The sequence below is a fragment of the Acomys russatus genome, chromosome 20, assembly GCF_903995435.1.
Source record: "Acomys russatus chromosome 20, mAcoRus1.1, whole genome shotgun sequence".
In the NCBI taxonomy this organism is placed as follows: domain Eukaryota; kingdom Metazoa; phylum Chordata; class Mammalia; order Rodentia; family Muridae; genus Acomys; species Acomys russatus.
In genome coordinates this window covers 51,751,374-51,771,876 of record NC_067156.1, presented here as the reverse complement: position 1 = coordinate 51,771,876, position 20,503 = coordinate 51,751,374, and the positions used below count along the sequence as shown (strand labels likewise).

Here is a 20,503-nt window from a genome sequence, read left to right as displayed (position 1 = left end):
CTGCACCATGAACACCCAGTCCTCCCTTATGTGGCCTGGATGCCAACCCTTTAGCTAGTAAAACTAGTTCTCACCCTCTCCTCTTAGCTTTCCAGACTGTTAATGGCCAGTGAAAGGTTCCCTAACTTTGGCCAAAGGTATCAGTGGCATCCACATACCCTTTGATGAGCAGGAGCGAGGAGAGAAGAGCAAGTTCAAAGGGACTTCACAGTGTGGAAGGACCTTTGCCTTATAGGCATGACCTAGCTTTGGAGGACTGAGGGGCTCCCTGTCCAAGTAGGACCAGGATTTAGGGTGGTGACAGCAGAATCTCAAAATAGCAAAAGCCCTCTCCCTTTTTTCTTTTTGGTTTTTCAAGACAGGGTTTCTCTGTGTAGCCTTAACTGTCCTGGACTTACTATGTAGACCAAGCTGGCCTTGAACTCACAGCGATCTGCCTGCCTCTGCCTCCTGAGTGCTGGGATTAAAGGCGTGTGCCACCACACGTGGCAAAAGGCCCTTTTGACTCTGGCATGAAGACCTAGATCTGGGGTCCCATGTGGCCCTACCTAGAAGGCATTCCTGGAACATTCTGCTCATAGGGCCTGGGCATTCCATTACTCAAGGATGCCTGCCTTCTGAGGCCTCTCCAGCTTTTGTTGAGGTTGGCAACATCTCCTTCACCTCAAGATGCTCTGTTTAGTTTAGAATAAGGTGAGCCCTTGACAAAATTGTGTGCACGGGAACACCTGCACTGTTGTCATATATGGGTAAAGGCACTCGGTTAAGAGAACTCGCTGCTGACTTCCCTCCATTGCGGGAAGCTAGCCTGTGCTTAAGCCTGAGGGTCCGCTGATTCATTTACTGGGTAGGAAATGCTGCAGAGCTGAATGTGGTGCAGGCTAGCATCAAAACGCAAGACAAGCCATGACCGCTTGGGCCAGAAGAGAAGTTTGACACACCCAGTGGCGGCTAGGACCTCTCAAGGGAAGTGGAAAGGAAGGTGTGAAGCAAGGCTACTTCCTTTTGGGATTTGAAACTGCATTTCCAATATTTTTGGTTACAGGACTTCAATAAACGTAGATGTGGGGAGCCTGGAGTATCTGGGGTCCCCGAGTAACCCATTATAGTGAACTCATTTAAGAGTCAGGCATAGATGGCAAACTAGTTGCACAAGACAGGAAGAGCATTCTCCTGCAACTCCATTCTAGAATGGTTTACAAGCACACTCAGTGGCTGAGGAGTTTACACCTACTGCCGGTGGCCATAAAGCCCAAATTTAATTCTCATTCTGTCAGTCTTCCCTCGGTTTTCTCATGGGATGTTACCAGGACCATCCTGAAATCTGAGGGTGCTTGAGCCTCTTATATAAAATGGCATAGTGTTTGCACATAACCTATGCATGCCCTCATATACTTTGAACCATTACTTACGATGCCCAGTATACTGAAGAATCTATGGAAACAATAATTATAAAGTTTCATTTAGCAAATGGCAGGGGTAAAACCTACTTTTTTCAGCACATACACAATTTTATTCACAAATAATTTTGATCTAAAGAACAGTTAAACCCACAGACGTGGAGCCTGTATACATTTCTTAGAGGTCATGGTAATTTGTAATGGAACAGCTTTCCCAGCGAGGTTTTTAAAGTTTCAAAATTTTTTTGAATTTTAAAAATTTTTATAAATCATCTTTTATGAAAAAGAAAATGCTTTCTTTAAAACTTGAAGGTGATGCCTTTAATCCCAGCACTTGGGAGGCAGAGGCAGGTGAATCACTGTGAGTTCGAAGCCAGCCTGGTCTACAAAGCGAGTCTAGGACAGCCAAGGCTACACAGAGAAACTCTGTCTCAAAAAACAAAACAAAACAAAACAAAAAAATCAACTTGAAGGTGAAAGTGTAAATGGTGGAATACTTGCCTGTTGTGTGAGAGACCCTGGGTCTGATCCCCAACACGAAAAGATAGAAACAAGAGGAAGAGGAAGGAGGGAAAGAAGGGAAAAGGAAGGAAGAAGGGAGAGACAGACAGGGAGATGGAACAGAGAGGGAGGTGAGCATTGTCAACTTATGGCAGTATGAACAGTCCAGAGTCAGCACAGAGCTGAAGGCAGTGAGCAGGGATATGCCATGCCCATCCTGCTGCATAGGCTCATCTTTGCCGATCAGGCAGAAGAAAAAGCACTCTTCAACAGCAGGGCACTTAGGTCATCCTCATTAGATGCTCAAGTTGGTCATGGAAGCCAGAGCCACAGATTCGGTTGGAGGTTTTTTTTTGTCTTTTTGTTTGTTTGTTTTGTTTTTAATTTAAAGGTGTATTTAAGATTTTAAAGTTGATATTGCTCAGTATTACTGAGACAATAAGTTTACAGTTAGAGGTACACATCTGGCAGAAGAACAAATCGAAGCCACTTTCATTTTTTCATCTCACACTTCATTTTGCAATGCTAAATCTCAAACCTAGGGCCTGGACATGCAGGCAAGTCCTCAGCTACTAAGCTACACACCCAGACCCCATCTTAAAAATGATGTCTTGCAAGAGTGTAGCAAATTCCATGCATGTGTTCACCCACTCTCCCTGACATGGCACAAGGAAGGGACAAGAGTTGACAAACCTATGGGCTTGGAAAACACCACCTCCTGTGCCTTGGTGACCCAAGGTGGTATTTAAACACATCCATAATGAGATAATTAATATACCACATACTTCACCCACGGAAGAGTTATGACTCTGTGACTTTCATTATAACTGCCCTGTGCAACCATCATCACCACAGTCGATTTTAGAATGCGCCATTACCCCCAAAAGAAACCTCACATCTCCTCATTTCACCATATCCATGCCCAGCCCCTGTGCATGCGGCCTTCAATTACCACTAAGCTACTTTCTACTTCTGTGGATCTGCCTCTTCCAGACACTTAGTAGAATCAGACTCTTCCACTTGGCATAATGCTGTTGAGTTTGTCCACATCGTAATGTATACTGTTGAACGCCATTACCTTTTTAGGCCAGTCTGCAATACTTCTTGGAAACCATTGTTGTCAAGGAAGATGACTACCTTGAGTCTCCACATTCCTACAGACTTACTCAATGATTCTGGGAGAGCTCACAGGCGGAAAATGCTGTACTGAGGAGGAGACATCCTAGGTTTCTGGACCAAACCCAGGCCACCAGGAAGAGATGTCAATGCAGCTGTGCCACATACCAGGGCAAAGTATTGAGCCTATTTCCTCACCTGACTGCAGGGTAATAGTAACAGTGTAAGGGTCAGAACCCGCATCTGTGGCCTCCTAAGACTGTTTCATAGTTAGTTTGTGTAATAGTAACCTGGAGGCTCTTGAGTAAAACTGCTTTTTCATGCATTTCCTTGTCTGCTGTGGGTTACTGCAGTGCTGTTGTATATGTATATATAATTTTTGAGACAAGATCTCACTCAGCCTAGGCTGGCTTCAAACTTGCTGTGTATCTAAAGACAGCCTTCAATTCCTGATCCTCCTGTCTACACCTCCAGAGTGCTGGGATTACAGACTGGTTATGCGATGTTGGGTGGGGATGGAGCCCAGGACTTTGAGTATGCCAGAAAAGCACCCTATCAACTGAGCCACATTTCCCAGCCTGCATAGTGAGAAGAGAGAGCCAGAACTGCAGACTGATGCGCTTCTCTCTCTTATGGCCCTCTAGCCCTGCAGTGGTCCCAACACTGTTTGATTTGTGGCTCTCAGACAGGGCTGCCCACTGCACCTTGGGGGACACTTGACATTGCCATGGAAGGATGTGGAGTGCTAGGCTTCTAGTGGGTGGAGATCAAGAAGATTGCAAACTGTCCTGAGATGTGTAAGGTGGCCCCTTGACATGCCATCCCTGTGGTTCTCTGCTTCAGGAAGGCTGCTGAGGCCCTACCTCTTTGCCTCCTGGCTCAACTGCAGGTGGGCAGTTGACCTGTACCACATGGCTTCTGGGAATCCAAAGGACATCAGAGAAATCACAGAGTATATAGTGATGGCGACCTTGTTTGTGTTTCAGATCACGTGGCATGAAAGGATGACAGACCCAGGCTGCCTCCAGAGGCACACACTGTGTTTTTTATCAACGTTACTTTCCCAGAAGGTTCCGGAGAACTCTGACGTCGTGCTTCGATGCATGATAGCTGGTAAATAACCCGTAGGCGGTGGCCACTCAGATTCTAACCACTGCTCATCCCAGCCTAGCTGCCATTCAGCCTGGACTAGCCACCTCCCCCCACCCTCATGCCTCTCTGAAAACCAAGTTTCTTGGCTCAAAGACAATGAAAACAACGTTCTGGGAAAATTATTCTGAGTAATTGATTAAGCCACTGAATCCTTTATGGTGTTTTTCAAGGGACGTTCTGGATACTGAGTGACTTTCCTCACCTCATGGCTCTTTGTTAGGCCTCCTACTGGTTAATTATCAGATTCTCTACTCTTTATTTGCTGTGGCCTGCAGGAATGGCTTGAGTCATTTTACATCCTAAAATGGAGCTCTTCTGTTGGTTTTTCACCAATGTTCCCAGGTTGGGTAAATCTGTCTTCCACGGCCACCATCCTCTAACATGCTAGCAAACAAAGAACAAGTTAGAAATAAAGCAAGAGGCGCCCAGAGATGGGAACTACTCTTGGATTGGAGAATAGATCACTCAAGAGTTGATGGCCGGGCATTAATGACCCAATGGTAAAAGGATTTCATTAAAAGAAAGTAAGGTGATCAAATTATTTGTAGTCTAGACCAAACAGCCTGAGTTCAATCCCTGAGTCCCATAGCTTAAGGCAAGAACCAATGTGTGAACTTTATCCTCTGACTTCCACAAATACGCTGTGGCACTCTCAACACACATACACATGCGCACACACACACACATATGTGTGCACACATACACACAGAGAGACAGATACAGAAACAGAGACAAGAGAGACAGAGAAAGCAACACACAGAGAGATACGTATGTATGTATGTATATCAGAGAGAGGGGGTAAGGGGTAGTTACATATACATACATGCACACAGATATAAGGAAGAAAAACATAGTAATGTGACAAAGAAGTGGTAGTTTATCAATGTGGACGATTCTCTTCTTTTTTAGATTGTATCTCTACCCTTGAAAACATGAAGGCACTACATCAGGGCTGTTTCCTTAGGGCAGACAGAAATCCCTCCCTCCCTCATCTTCTCATTCTAACTCAAAGGAGGAGGAGCGGTGGCCATAGAAATGACTACCCTCTGTTAGCAGAAGTCAAGATGAAATGTTGTCTTTGGTCTGGAGGCTCAGGTAGCCATCCGCACTCAGCTGCCTTTCATGGTGCTCTTTGATGTCCGTGTAGACAGAAGAAACCCCAGCTGATCCTCAGTCTTCTGGGAGAACCCCTCATGTTTAGAGAGATCTAAAACTTGGCCACTGGCCCTCACACATATTGTTCTGAATGGATCAGGCAGTGACTCCGAGAGAAGCTCAAAAACACGGGAAGGAAAGCTGGGGTGCGAGAGGATGGCTCAGCAGCAGAGTGCTGGCCTAGCATGCAGGAGACCCCAAGTTCTACCCTTAGCATTGGAAAGCAAAGGGAGGAAGGAAAAGTTTTTGATGAGGCCTCCAGGAGAAAAGAGAACCTTCCACTGGGTATAAGACACCACTTCCCCATGCATGTCTCATTTCTGGCTCATGGTTCAGATTTTGCCCAGGGGGGAAAAAAAACCTGGCAGTCACCATGACAGCAACCAGACTTGATGGGTCTGAATGAATGAGTGGAATTCAAAATGTTCCAGGGGCCAGCTCTCACATACTTCACCTCCTTTCTCCAGGAAAAGCCCCTCACACATACAAAGGGAGGAATTCGGTGCTCTCTAAGAAGGGGCTGGAGGAAGCTGCCTGAGCAAGGGGATATGAGACAGGAAGAACACGCAGAAATGAAGCCTGATGCCCCGTCTTCTGGTGGTTTTCAGGGTCGTGCCTCTTGACTGTTTCCAGCTGCCTGGAGGCAGTCGAGGCAAACAGCTGCTGGGGTAGGGCATGCCTGTGCGTGTGGGCCTCTCTGCTCTGGGCCTTGACGGCAGCTGTAGTCTCAGCTTCTGCTGTGGCACAGGTCTCTTACTTCACTGACTGATTTTATCTCCCTACCCTTTGCATAGCCTTAGAAGAATAGGGACTTCTTTGGAGGCTCTCTGGCTTGCTTGCCAACAATTACATAGTAAGGGGGATAATAAGCGGATGTAACCTGAATAAATTATAATACATTTTTAAAAAATTACATGATAAGGAAACAAACTTCAAGACTGTTCCTGGTATAAATCCAGAATGGTATGTTGTTTTCCAACAGTGAACTTTTCTTCCTGAACAGGCAGTTCATCTAGTAATTCTTGGTGACATGGAGAGTAGTGAGGAAGCTCTTTGGGACACACTGAAAACTTTCTTGCCTAGTAACATGGAAGAAAACAATTCCTACTGTGTGGGTTAAATTCCTCCATTGGCCCATTAGCATCCACCCAGTTAATGATCATCAGAGAGGAAAGAATCCTTCTGAGGGAAGAAGTGTGGGTGTGTCCATTTTTGTGTTACCATTCAGATGTACATAAGACCCGCCTAGAAGATTGATACTCCAGACTTTTCTTTAGGAAGAAAATGGCATTTGTATGCTTGTCCCATTCAAGCAGCTAACTAGGCTCACCCGTACTTAGCTTCTGAGATCAAAGGACATGGTGCATGTTCAGGGTAGGATGGCCAGAGACTTTAAAATTCTTTCACTGTATTGTATTTATGTGTGTGTGTGTGTGTGTGTGTGTACAGGCACACTTATACTTGCATGCCACAGCTCACAGGTAAAGTCAGTCAGAGGGCAATTTGTGGGAGAGGAGTTAGTTCTCTTCTTCCATCATGTGGGGCCCATGGATAAAGTGCAGATCACCAGGCTTGATGGCAAATGCCTTTACCTACTGAGCCACCTTGTAGGCTTCAGAGAAACATTTTTTAAAATCTACTTTGTTCTTTCAGGTTCAGGTTTAAGCACTGTTAGACTTTGATCGCCAAAGTCTATTCTTGGAAGCCCGATTGAGAGCCAGAGTCCAGAGTAAATGCAAAAGCAAAGGAATTTATTAAGCTGACGTGTCAGGGTCCACCATACTCCAGGAAGATGGAAAGACTCCGTTCTGTAATGGCTGAGGGTTTAAATACTCTTACAGATGCAGAACTTAATACAAACATGATTGGTTAGTTGACCTTTAAAATGATTGGTTACTAGTTATTTTATCCCTGAGGGGGCAAGAGCTCAGTTTGGGACATCACGTGCTGTCAGGTGCTCGGGAGAGGTATGAGGATGTGGTTTTTTTTTTTTTTTTTTTTTTTTTTTTGGATCGAATACAACAGCCCTGAGGCCATCTTGGAAAGTACTGAGTAGCCAGGGTGGAAAAACAATGTTTCTATCTCTTCAGCACTGTTATGTATAATTTCCAATGGACTTGGGGCGTGGCTAGGTGGTTAGGACCCTTGCCTAGTGTCTTAGATAGGGTTTCTGTTGCTGTAATAAAACCTCATGATCCAAAGCAACATGAGGAGGGGAGGATGAGTTTCATCTTACAGCTCTCAAGCCATGCTCCCTTGCTCCGACTTACTGAGGGAAGTCAGGGCAGGGTCTCAGGCAGAACAGGAACCTGGAGGCAGGAGCTAAGGCAGAGGAGTTCCATGGAGGAGTGCTGCTTCCTGGATTGCTCAGTCTGCTTTCTCATAGCACCCAGGGCCACCAGCTGAGGGATGGCACCATCCACAATGGCCTGGGACCTCCCACATTAGCCACTAATTAAGAAAATGCCCATCTGCTTACTCAAAGGCCAATCTGGTGGGGGTATTTTCTCAACTGAGGTTCCCTCTCCCAAAATGGTTCTAGCTTGTGTCGAGTTGACATCAAAATAGCCAACACTCATAATATGTGCAATAGCCAGCACCACGTACATAAAAATATAATTTTCAAAAAAGTAGGGTGAGAGATGGCTTAGAACAGCGGTTCTCAACCTGTGGGTTGCCACCTTTTTGGGCCCCGAAAGACTTTTTGTTTTTTTTTGTTTTTGTTTTTTTTTACAGGGGTAGCCTAAGAGGGTCAGAAAACACAGATATTTACATTGTGTTCTTAACAGCAGCAAGATTACAGTTAATAATTAGCAACAAAATAATTGTATGGTCAGGGGTCACCACAACAGGAGGAACTGTATTAAAGGGTCTCAGCATGAGTAAGGCTGAGAACCATACTGCTCCTGCAGAAGACTGAAGCTCCATTCCTAGTGGATGCTGGGTGGCTCACAACTGTAACACCAGCTCCAGGGGAATCCCTCTGGCCTCCTCAGGGAACTGACATGTGTACATGCTCAGACACAAACATGTAACTGAAAATAAAGGTAAATTTTTAAAAGAAACGAAAGGTAAAGTGATCTCTGAACAAATATGAAGTTAACAGTCAGTCGTAGGTTTTACTCAATTCATTATTAATGGGTTAAAGAACTAGGAAACACTAAAGCCTGAGAAGCTACATATTTAAAAGGAATTTAGCAATGTTGGGAGAACATACACGGGTTGGGAGCAATACCATTTAATATCCTATGGGGCAGCAGCAAAACCTTACAGTATTATCTTCTCTACTAGACAGATATTTGCATCTCCGTTGGATAAAATTTACAAGATGACACATAAGTTCACCAAGTCTAGGAATTTTAATCAGTCTTACCGCTGAGTGAAACAAACTCACTCCTAAGGTCCAGGCTCTTGGATGAGACTCTGGCCCATTAGGACACTGAAAATCAAGTACCACCCATATTTTTGTCTATTGGATACTTTTTAAAAATTTTTATCTTTGCTTCTGATCATGTATTTAAATGTTTTTATTACATTTTATTTATTTTGGCTGTGTGTGTGGAGGTACATGCATACCACAGAATGCATTTGGAGGTCAGAGGTCAGAGGCCAACTTATGGAGGTCAGTTCTTTCCTTCTACCATGTGGGATCCAGGAACCAAACTCAGCCCATCAGATTTTGGTGCCAAGTGCCTTTATCTACAGAGCCATTGTAGGTTTGGATAATTTAAAAAATAGAGACAGTATTTTTTTTATTCTGTATTGTATTAACATATTCCATTTTGCTCATTCCTAGGTCTTCTTGTTAGTTCCCATTTATAGCTTTACAACTTAAAAAAAAAACTTAATTTTTTTTTTTTAATCATTAGGTCAGCCCAAGCCAGAGGTGACCTGGTATAAGAATGGCCAAGCCATAGGCTCTGGAGGCAGTGTTTCCAGCTATGAGTTCTTTGAGAACCAGTATGTTCATTTGCTACATCTCTCGTGGTAAGTGGAGTGGCTCCTGTGGATCTTCACTACCATTCTGTCTTCCATGCTGTGCTGGGTGCTACGAGATAAGGCTAAACGACTGGCTCACATTGGCTTGAGAAATCTTGATCTTAGATGCTCTGGCAGGCATCCAGCAGTGACAAAAGTGGTCCCTCTGTATGAATGTATTTTCTGCAGATTTAAGCAACCGGGGGTTGAAAATATTTTTTAAAAAAATCACATTGGGACTGGACGTGCTTATCTTTATTCCCTGGACTATATAGTACACTGGTAATTTATATATAATTTATATAGTATGAGGCATTAGAGTTAACATAGGGGTGATTTATACAAATAATATGTCATGCTGTCTGGGAAAGAGACTTGAGCATTCTCTGGGTTAGCTGTCCTGGAACTGAGCTCTCCCTAGGATACTGAGGGGTGACTATATTTATTGAGCTCAGTAGCAGTTCAGCCTTCTCCGGTTTGCCATTGATAGAGTTAAATTTTATCTCGAATTCCAAGTCATTTTCTTTCATTAGAAAGAAATCTTGTTCTCTCTGGAAAGTCCAGAAAGCAGGATGAGCTTTCAGCACTGTTGGGTGAAGGAAGTAGACGTGACTGACCAAAACCCACAGCAAATGGGTGAAGGAATTATGGCTAGAAACCAACGATTAGACTTAAGTTTTAGGAGGGAGAGGCAAGAGGACCAGGAATTCAGGATCAGCCTGAGCTACGTGACATGTTCGGTACAGAAGTCTCTAGATGTTTTTGTTTCCCCAGGGGATGTTTGATTACGTGAACACAGAGGCTGGCTACACAGGGAAGCTGTCAGGGGGCCTGTACTCTTGATCCCCTTGTTAGCAGCTACCTTTCTCTTTGGTGTGGTAGGATTGCCACGGCAAGAAACACAGCGAGGAGGGTTTGTTCTGGCTTAGTCTGAGGGGATACCTTCGAACATGTTGGAGGAAGGCAGGGAAGAACCAAGAGGCCCGTTGGTCACGTGACGTCTGCAGCGAGTGGACAGGAAGTGGGGCTGAGTGACGAAACCTCAATGCCCGTCTCTGGGGACCAATTTCTTCCAGCAAGGCGCTACTTCCCCTAGGTTCCATAACCTTTCCAAACAGTGGCACCAAATGGGGACAGAGTTTTCAAACACATGAGGCTATGGGAGATATTTTACACTCATACCTTACCATTCCCCGGGGTTACTGAATTGGTCTCAGGGTACCCTAAACCAGCTCTAAGGAGGCTGGCAGTCCTGCAGAGCATAGAGATGACTGGCAGGCATGAATGTGTGGGCCAGTAGGCCTGGGCCTGAGGAAAAAAGAAAGCCAGATTTGAGTTTGAGTTCCATATTTTTTCACATCCTCGCTCTGTGACCCTGGTCAGTTGCTAACCCTCTCCTTTTCTTTATCTGCAAAAGGAAAGTATGACTAAAAGAACTAAATACTTCGGTGCTTATAAGTTTTCACATAACAGACATAGATAGCCATTAGCTTGCTTTCTTTTTTGTATGTTTTTGTCTTACCTATTTATTTCATGTGCTCACGCGCCATGGCACACGAGTAGAAGCCAGGGACCAGCCCGCAGGAGTCAATTCTTTCCTTCTCACATGTGGGCCCTAGAGACTGAACTCAGGCGAGCAGTCACCTTTCCCTGAAGAGCCGTCTCAGGCGCCTCCACTAGCTTTCTCATCAGTCAGGCACCGTTTTGTTTAAAGCGACGGCGAAGGTCATTCATCTTACCATGGTGAATTCTTATGACCTACAGTCTACCAAGCCTGTCATTCAAACTAGAACATACTTACCAGACTATACAACAGGCCTCGTACCTAATGCTAAACATGGAGAGAAACAAGAAACACTGCTCATACCCTCACAAAACACGTACTCCAACCTGGAAGGCAGGCCGTAAACAAAAGGAGCCATTCTCCCCTCCCCATGTCAAATGTGTCTACCAGGCAGCCAAATGATCATGTGTGCCCCTTAAGCAAAACTTGGACTTTTTTTTTTTGCTTCTTCTCTTCTCTCTAATCAGGCCAAGGCCGCCTACAGCTCCATCTCACTTACTGAAACCATCTTAGGCTTACAGGCAGTTGCAGGAACTCATGGCTCTCTTCAGCCTTAAGCACTCTCTCCCCTTTCGATCTTAGTGCCTGGGCCTCCCTGTGCATGCTTGCTTACTGTACCCCTCAGGATTGATGGGCATTTCAGTACTTGTGGACCTCACAGATTCCAGGAACACTCTTTCTTTCTCTCACACAGATGAATCTCTAAAGTATGGTATAATTCCTGCAACATAAACACTTGTTAAAATACATTTATTTGGGAGCCTAGAGAGATGATGAAGAGGTTAAGAGCATTTGGTATTCTTGCAGAAGTCCTGGGCCAGTTCCTAGCACCCAAATGGAGGCTCACAACTATCTGTAACTCTACCTTCAGGAGTTATGATGCCCTTCCTAGTCTCCATGGAACCAGGCAAGCAAGTGGGTACACATACATACATGTAGGTAAAACACTCATACACATAACATAAAAATAAATATATTTTTAAAAATGTGTATATTTTTTTTGTAATTAGTTCATGTAGATCAGTATTGGAAAACTTTTTTTTTAAATGGTCCAGATAATAATAAAAATATTTTGTATATCAGGCATGGTAGTGCGTGCGTTGAACTTCGGTACTTGGCAGACAGAGGTGTTAGATCTGTGAATTGGAGGTCAGAATGGTCAGCATAGAGAATTCCAGGTCAGCCAGAGCTACATAGTGAGACTCTGTCTAAAAAAACCCTCCCCAAACCAAACACTCAAAAAAAAATATTTCATGCTTTGCAGGCTACGTGCCAAAATAGGCCACAATAATTTAACTAGGCCACTGTAGTGTAAAAGAAGCCATAAACAATATATTTTAAAGAACAAAGGAGTAATGCTGTGTTCCAATAAAACCTTATTTATAAAGGACAGACAGGGGGCCAGATTTGAGGATCTCTATATATTTATTGTGTTTCCTCCATTTGATCTAAAAAAAATTATTTGCACACAGGCTGGCCTCAAATTCCTTATGCAGCTACAGGGTTTTGAATGAGAATGGCCCTCCCTCATAGGCTAACATATCTGAATGCTTGGCCCCAGTTGGTAGAACTTTTGGGGAAGGACTAGTTGTGGCCTTGTTGGAGGAGGCATATCACTAGGGGTGGGCTTTGAGGCTTTAAAAGCTCATACCATTCCCAGCTCACCCTCTCTTTCTCTGTCTCATGCTTATGGATCAAACATAAGCTCTTAGCTATTGCTCCAGCACCATGCCTACCTGCTTGCCTGCCTGCCTGCCTGCTGCCATGTTCCCTGTTGGGTCACAGACCCTAGCCCTCTGAAACTGTAAGCAAGTCCCCAATAAACTCTTCCTTCTGTAAGTTGCCTTAGTTACGGTGTTTTGTGATGGCAATAGAAAAATAACCAAGACACAAGGTCTCTGTGCATCTTAGGTAAGGACTGTACCAGCAAGCTACACTCCAAGCCCTATCCCATACTTGGTTTTTTTTTTTTTTTTTTCCCACCTTGAGCACTCCCTGCAGGGTTCTCAATCAAGAACTTTTATTCTCACACTTAATAAAATTACTTGTTCACATTTTGATCTTAAGATAAGCTAATTCTTTTAAGAAGTGAGATTTTTCTGTTAATGTTCTCATAGTTGTTAATTGTACAGGACCAGGGTGCTGAGAGACACAGAAGGTCACAGGTCACTAAGACAGGTGGACAGGCTGATGTGGTAAAGAGACAACACAGAGAGGAGAAACTGACAAAGGGAACTGGCATCCGGGTAGCACCAGAGACTCCCCATTTCTGCTGTGTGGCCCGGCGGGACAGTGCCTTTTGTAAAGCTGAAGATTTCATGTCACAGAACCTAACCCCTTCAAGCTTGTGGCCTGCCATTTTGAAAAGTAGCCCATCCACTGGAAAAAGCATTTAGCTCCAATGCAGCGATGGATGGTGGAGGACCATGGCCATCGAGATAGGCTCGCTTTGCAGCTTAGGGTATGAATGACCTCAGAACATCCTGATATTCCATTCCAGTTGTTCTGAACGAGGGTGGCCCACTGACATTGACTGAGGAGCATTTAAATTCCACTAACTTTGGGGGTTTCACCCTTGACTAATGAAATCTGAGCTCCAGGTGATGCTAATGTGTGATTACTGATTAAAACTTCTTTACCTCCCAAGCATCCATCTGTGAAGTAAATGACCTATGCCAGTGTGTTAGATGCTGCTTAGGAAAGTGAACGGTGTTTTATGTGTGTGCCTTTCAAAGATTACAGGTTAATTGTTCTAATATTTCCCTCAAAGTATTTTGCCATTGTGCGTGCATGACAGTGTGCTGGATTACCTCATAGCTTACCTGAATTTAGTCTTGGGATCATTAAAAGTGATTGCTGAGTCTTCAGACACACCTGTTTCTCAGTGGCTGCCGGGGTTTTAGAAGATCTAACCTGCCCTTTTGCTCTGTGGCAATTTTAGTTACTTTTCTCATGGCTGTGAGAGACTACCCACCAGAAACAAGGAAGGAAGGATTTATCTTCACTCAGACTTTCAGAGAACACAGTTCACGGTGGAGGGGGACAGCACGATAGACCGGCTTGGTCCGAGGCAGTGGGAAATTGTGGCTCAAACCAATTCTCACATCTTTATGGAAGGAAGTAGAGAACAGGACCAGGGTAGAAATAGAACCTTCAAAGGCCAGCTTCTAGTGATGACCCTCCCCTGTTCCTCAACCCCACGACCTGTACAATACATCTCCATATGTTCAAACATACGGGTCTGTGTGTGGTGGCTGTTCCCACCGAATCATAGTGGGGAGCAACGACTCTGCTGCTGTGTTTGATAGCATTTGGCTCTTCCCTTTCTTCAGTACCTACTGGGACTCCTTCTCTGCTCCCATCCCCAGCTGTTCTCAAAGTTACCTTATGGAAGAGATGCATCAGAGCCTCCCCAGCTGCAGGTGAAGGGTGCTTGCCAGGGAAGAGAGACAGAGCCGATAAAGTATCCGAGAGAGAAGCATCAGTCGTAATATGAACACCCGCATACAGCTTGGAAACACTTTGTGTTTTTTACTTTAAAGATACAGGAATTGGGAGGCATGCAGGAAAACACTAATGGATGTTTTATACCTCATAGTGAAAGCAGACAGCACCGAGATGTGTACAAATGGGAAACCATGTGGCCTTTTATGAGTATAATTTAAAGATAAAAATCTGTCAGGACCAACCCCTAGAGAGACAGATCCTGGTCCAGTTAGGATTATCATTGCTGAGATGAAACATCGAGGAAAGGGGTTATTCGGCTTATATTTGCTCACCAATGTTCATCATTGAAGGAAATTAGGACAGGAACTCAAACAGACTAAGAACCTGGAGGTGGGAGTTGATGCAAAGGCCATGGAAGAGTGAGACTTACTGGACTGCGCCTCATGCCTTGATCAGCCTGCTTTGTTATAGAACCCAGGACCACTAGCACAGAGATAGCCCACCCACAATAGGGGGGCTCCACCCCCATCAATTACTAGTGAAGACAAATGCACTACAAGCGTGTATGCAGCCTTATCTTATGGAGGCTCCCACCTCTCTGATGACACTAGCTTGTGTTAAGTTGACAGAAAACTAGACATCACAGATTCCTCTTTGCCACAGGAAGCATTTTTGTTGTTGGTCTCACTTTGTTGCCCTGCCATGCCTGGAACTCACTATGTGGTCCAGGCTTGGTTACAAGTGAGATGAGAATGGGAGCAGGCCTTCCAGGATGCTCATGAACTCTGCTCTGGCATTGATTGGCTGGGTTGGGGCATGCCTAAAGGTTGCAAGAAGATGCTTACACAGAAGCCAATGTGCCCATAGAATCTGCCAGCGAATATTATCCTCCCAAATCTACAAAAAGTAGAACCTTAGGCTATAACCTCTTTTGGAACTAATGTCTTTGAAGCTGTAGTTGAGCTTATACAGGATTAGAGTGAGCTCTAAACTGATGTCTGGTATCCATAGAGAAAGGGAAAAACAGAGACACTGCTAGGAAAATGGCCAGAGGAGATGGATACTGAGATGCTGAAAAAGAGAGTGAAGCAGCTACAAGCTCAGAATCGCCCAAGACTGCCTTCAGGGAAGTCTGACTTTGATGCCACTTTGACTTTGGGCTTCTAATCTTCAGATGCTTGAAAGGATAACTTTCTACCGTTTAAGTCACCTGGTTTGTGGAGATGTGTTACAACAGTCCTGGGAAACACACACATGGTGTATCTGTGCACTCAAGCAAGAAGAATGCTGTCCTTGGTCTATCTGGACACCGGGCAGCAGCATCTTGTAATAGAACTGGCCTCTAGAACATACCTGGAGTTTGTTCAGGTCACCTGGGAGTCATCTTCAGGTCAAAGTCAAAGAATATTTTCCAACTGTGCCCCAAAATGGACATTGTGCCACTTTTCTGTCACTATAAATATAGCAGAGACAACCAATTTATACAGTAAGAAAATTTTGGCTCACAGCTTTGGAGGTTCTGGCGCATGATTGGTGGAGAGGCAGTGTGTTATGATGGAGCACCTGGATCGCAGGGAGCAAAACCATTTACTATGGCTAAGGAGCTCAAAGGGGAGAGGAAGCGCCTGCAACCCTATAATTGCTGCCAATACCCAAAGGCCTCCCTACTACCTCCCAATTGTTTCTTTTGGATCATTCATGATATTTGAGCCAGTGTGAGGACTGCTTGGTCTGAAAGGTCCAAAATACTTTTACCCATGTGTTTGGTAGCTGATGTCACCAGATGTCTCCTCCACACTGATGTTCACTGCTCCTGGAGAGTCACCTCCAGGAGGCAGGGACTGACTTTCAGGACAGGTAACAGAGCTACAGTTTTGCTCATTCCAACACCCAAACCACCACATTATTGTGGCGAAAGGCAGACATGGGGGCAGCTCAGACTGAAGACAAGAACACAACTACTCTTTTGAAGAATGACGTGGTAAAGTCATGTGTCAGCAAGGTGTACATACTCAGACCGGGAAATTAATAGCCAATTAAAAAATTACATTTATGTATATGTGTCATGTGAGGTACCTATGGAAGCCAGAGGAGGCCATTGGTTGTCTTGGATTTAGAGTTATAAGCAGCTGTGAACCACCTGGTGTGGTTGTTAGGAATGAACTCAGGTCCTGTGGAAAAGCAGTGCGTACTCTTAACCTCTGAGCCATCTTTTCATCCCTGCCATAGTCAAATTTTCTACTCTATTATATCCTCCATCCATGGACTATTTAATGGATCTTTAAAAATCTCCATCTCCACATGACCTTGTTCTATTTAAAACCAAACCAACCAAGCAAAACCCACAGTTCTTAATCCATTTATTCAATAGGAAATGAGAGTTTTAGTCAAAGATCAGGTAAGGAAGTGCTGAGTCTTGTGTGATGTCACCTTCTAGTGTGGGAAACAGACCTAAAAGTAAGTGACTATTAGAAGAAAAAATAAATTATTTATTATATCACACCCAGACACTAAGTTTTATTATTATTATATGTGTATATGAAAGGCTGTTTTAGAGACTTTGGTAATTTATCAGCCTTATCAATTATTCTCTCTCTCTCTCTCTCTCTCTCTCTCTCTCTCTCTCTCTCTCTCTCTCTCTCTCTCTCTCTCTCTCTCTCTCCTCCCTTGTTGTATGTGTGTGTGTGTGTGTAGATGTGAGTATATATAGCTGTTTGTACATGTGCACATGTGTGTGCAAGTCCCCATGCATGTGGGGACCTGGGGTTAATTACTAGCACCATTCCCAAATCACTCTTTGCATTAATTGTTTTAGGCAAAGTTCCCACTGAAGCTGGAGCTTGTTGATCGGCCTAGACTGGCTAGCAGCAAGCTCTAGGGAAACTACCTCCCCAGCACTCTGGTTATAGGCACCCACTGAGAATATGAACTCAGGTCCCCATGTTTGCACAGCAAGCCCTTTATCAACAAGCACCTCTCTAGCCCAAGCAGACAGACCACATGAGCCTTGGGACATGGGTCACATTCTTTAGGCTATTCTGGGCCGAGAGTTCAGCATCAGAGCTTGTTGTCTGTGCCCAAGACTTTGTCCAGTCCCTTCCTTTACACAGTTACCCAAGGGCATCTCAACCCTCTCAGGTACCCCAAGGCCCTGAGCGTATAACTATGAACGAGGTTGGGAGGGATCTAAGACTCAGTTAAGGACACCCTTACTCCTCAAGGTAATATATCAAAGTGCACAACTGATGAATGGTAGAATTGTCACTGTTAACCACTTACAAAAGACAGGATGTTATTTCCCACATTAAGAGAAGAATCTGAGGCTAACTTGTCTGAATTGACATCTCTCTTGTTCCCACCCGAGGGGGGCAGGCAATAGAGGATCTCACTGTGTAGCCTTGGCTGGCCTGGAACTCTCTATGTAGATCAGACTGTCCTTCAACTCACAGATATCCTCTTGTCTCTGTCTCTGCCTTCAGAGTGATAGGATTAAAGGTGTGCACTGCCACACCAAGAGAACACTTTGTTGTTGTTGTTTTGTTTTGTTTTTCAAGACAAGGTTTTTCTGTGTAGCCTTGGCTGCCCTGGACTCACAGTGTAGACCAGGCTGGCCTTGAACTCACAGTGATCCACCTGCCTCTGCCTCCTGAGTGCTGGGATTAAAGGCGTGCGCCACCATGCCAGGCTAATAGAACACTTTTGGAACAGACTAAAACGGGCATTTTGGTGCTAAGAGAGAAAGCTAGATTGGAGAGGCAGCGCTTTTCTCCTTAATTCTTTTCTTGTTGGAGGTAAAATACCACTAACGCGCTTGGTCAAGACATCACTGGGTAGAAATAAAGATGACTGAATCTCATTATGTCTTGGCTAAGCGGCGATGCTTTTCATCCAAGGCTGGAAAGCATTTTGTGAACTCTGCGTTCTGTGTGCTTAAGTAGGTGTAACAAGTCTTAAGGATGACTGGCAGAACTTGCCGGCACCTAAAGGGCCTCTGTTCCCAGCATGGGGCCCCCCCTGACATTCTTCCTGAATGAATTCAGAAGGTGTGCCTCATATCCCCTCATATCTGTTTACTCTCACCATGCCCAGAGTCCTACTTGAATGGGTTCTGAGGGTCTGACGAGAATCTCCCATTTAGTCTCTGGGGTGAGAGATCCCTTCCGAGATCATCACTGTCCATCATCACTTCCCAGTTGTGACTTCAGGAGGTGAATGCCTCAGAGAGTGATCACAGGGCAGCCCTTAGCACATTAACTCACCTTCTCCCAGAGACAGGCATTTGGTAGCTCTTCTCATGACGGTGCTAACCCTTTGGGACAGATCACACGAGTCTGGAGGTAGGTGACAAGTTGATCCAAGAGCCCCTTTCCAGACCTTAGAACAACCAGGGAAACACTCACTCATCAGTAGACACTGGACATATGCGGTCTCTTACAGGGTCCCTCCATCAACAACTCCAGAGGACCGAAAGTAAACCAGGGGAGTTAGGGACATACTTGGTCCTCCTCTGTGATCAGAGCCATGGTCCAGGGCTTCTGAAGATAGAAAAGATGGAGTGCCTTACTGAGGTAGAAACCACTGCATTCTAGCATCTAAGAGTATTTGGCCAAAGCCCTCCAAGACTTAGTAAGAGTGGATGGCATGCTTGTGGAAGAGCTGGGACCAAATTAGGCCTGTGAGTTGTCAGGACTATAGGGACTGAGACAGGACTAAGGACAAAGCTATGTGGGTATACAGGACCATGCAGATTGAGACAGGATGGAGGACAGGGTCCACTTGTCAACATGTGCCTTTGCGATGACAAGCTTCAACCATTTTTGTCCCCTCATGCATACAGCTGATGACATCTCACCAAAGCCTGTAGTCTTCTCTGTTGCCCACCAGGGTCTAGAAGCTTCTCCTGGACTCTTCTGGCTTGTAATAGACCCTCACTCAGGTAGAGCTGTCTGTGAATTATTTCAGCATGTGCCTGTGCCTCTGTTTAGTTTGCCTCTAGGCTTTATCATCATCTTGACTCCTGCCTTTCTCTCTCTCTCTTGTTCTGGCTCCTTTATCTCTGAGTCCTGTGATACTGGGCCAATTGTTCAACCTCCGACCCTGGGACGTCAGGCTAGGCTCAACTAGACTCCTGCTGAATAGGAAGGCCAGAGCTCTGGGCCTTTTCAGACCACTCCCTAGAACATGCCACACATGCACCTAGAGATGGGATGGCCTGTGAAGGGGATTTGAATATGGGATGGTCTAACTGATTCTATCTGTCTTAATCAACTCAAGCTGCCCAACAAAATGCCATAGATGGAATAGCTTAAACACACCAGTGTGTTTCTTATTATTCTGGAGGTTGGGAAGTCCAAGATTAGTGTGTGCTGAAGTCAAGGTCTCAGTGAGGTGAAGGTCTGGGGAGGGCCTTCTTCCTGAATTGCAGAAAGCCACTTTCTCACTGGGAGAGACAGAAAGCATGCTTCCCCTGTCTCTTCTTGTAAGGGCACTAATCCTATCACAAGGGCCCCAGTCTCATGAATTTCTCTAAACCAATCACTTCCATCTGTAAATACTATTATACTGAGAATTAAAGCTTTAATGGACTTGGTATGGTAGACACAATTCAGTCTATAACACTGTACCAAATACAAAAGTTGTCCTGGTCACATTCAGGGGCAGGATAAGATAGGCCAGTAAAGTGTGGATACTTTGGTTTAGAACCAAAGTATTCCCAGTAATGATGCATATTTGCCTTGGTCCAGAATTAGGGATTTGAAACATTCTCTGACACCCTCCTGGAAACCTATGAGGCCGCTCTGGATCAGATGCCCAAGGTCAAATCTTTGTCCCACTTTTTCTTAGGGAAGGCTGTTCAAACTTTATCTGAAGTAGGCCCCATAGCACATTCCAACCTATGGCCTCGACCCATGCTGTTCTTCTCTTGAATCTCTCTCCTGACATAGCTTGAGCTTTATTTTTAAAAAATTTCCTAATCACAGATCCTACCTTTAACCAATCATTTAGAATAGCAGCACCTGCCCCCAGCATAGCCTATCTTTCATGGCTTGCTTTTCTTTTCATGCAGCACATAACACCATATGTGTATGTGCTGCCTAAGTATACTCTGTGGTATACCATCTATGTACACACTACATCTATACATGTGTATGTATTGACAGCTAATGAAATATGTATATTTAAAGTGTTC

At 44.7% G+C, this 20,503-nt stretch overlaps 1 protein-coding gene across 1 annotated transcript in view; it reads left to right on the top strand.

The window, feature by feature from the left end:
- Alpk2 (alpha kinase 2) overlaps positions 1-20,503 on the top strand; it is a 132,011-nt gene that overhangs the window by 11,566 nt on the left and 99,942 nt on the right. The window contains exons 2-3 of the mRNA XM_051163220.1: positions 4,004-4,130; positions 9,194-9,311. Of these exons, the coding sequence (XP_051019177.1) occupies positions 4,022-4,130; positions 9,194-9,311 (227 nt within the window). The 5' untranslated portion in view covers positions 4,004-4,021. The remainder of the gene's footprint in view (positions 1-4,003; positions 4,131-9,193; positions 9,312-20,503) is intronic.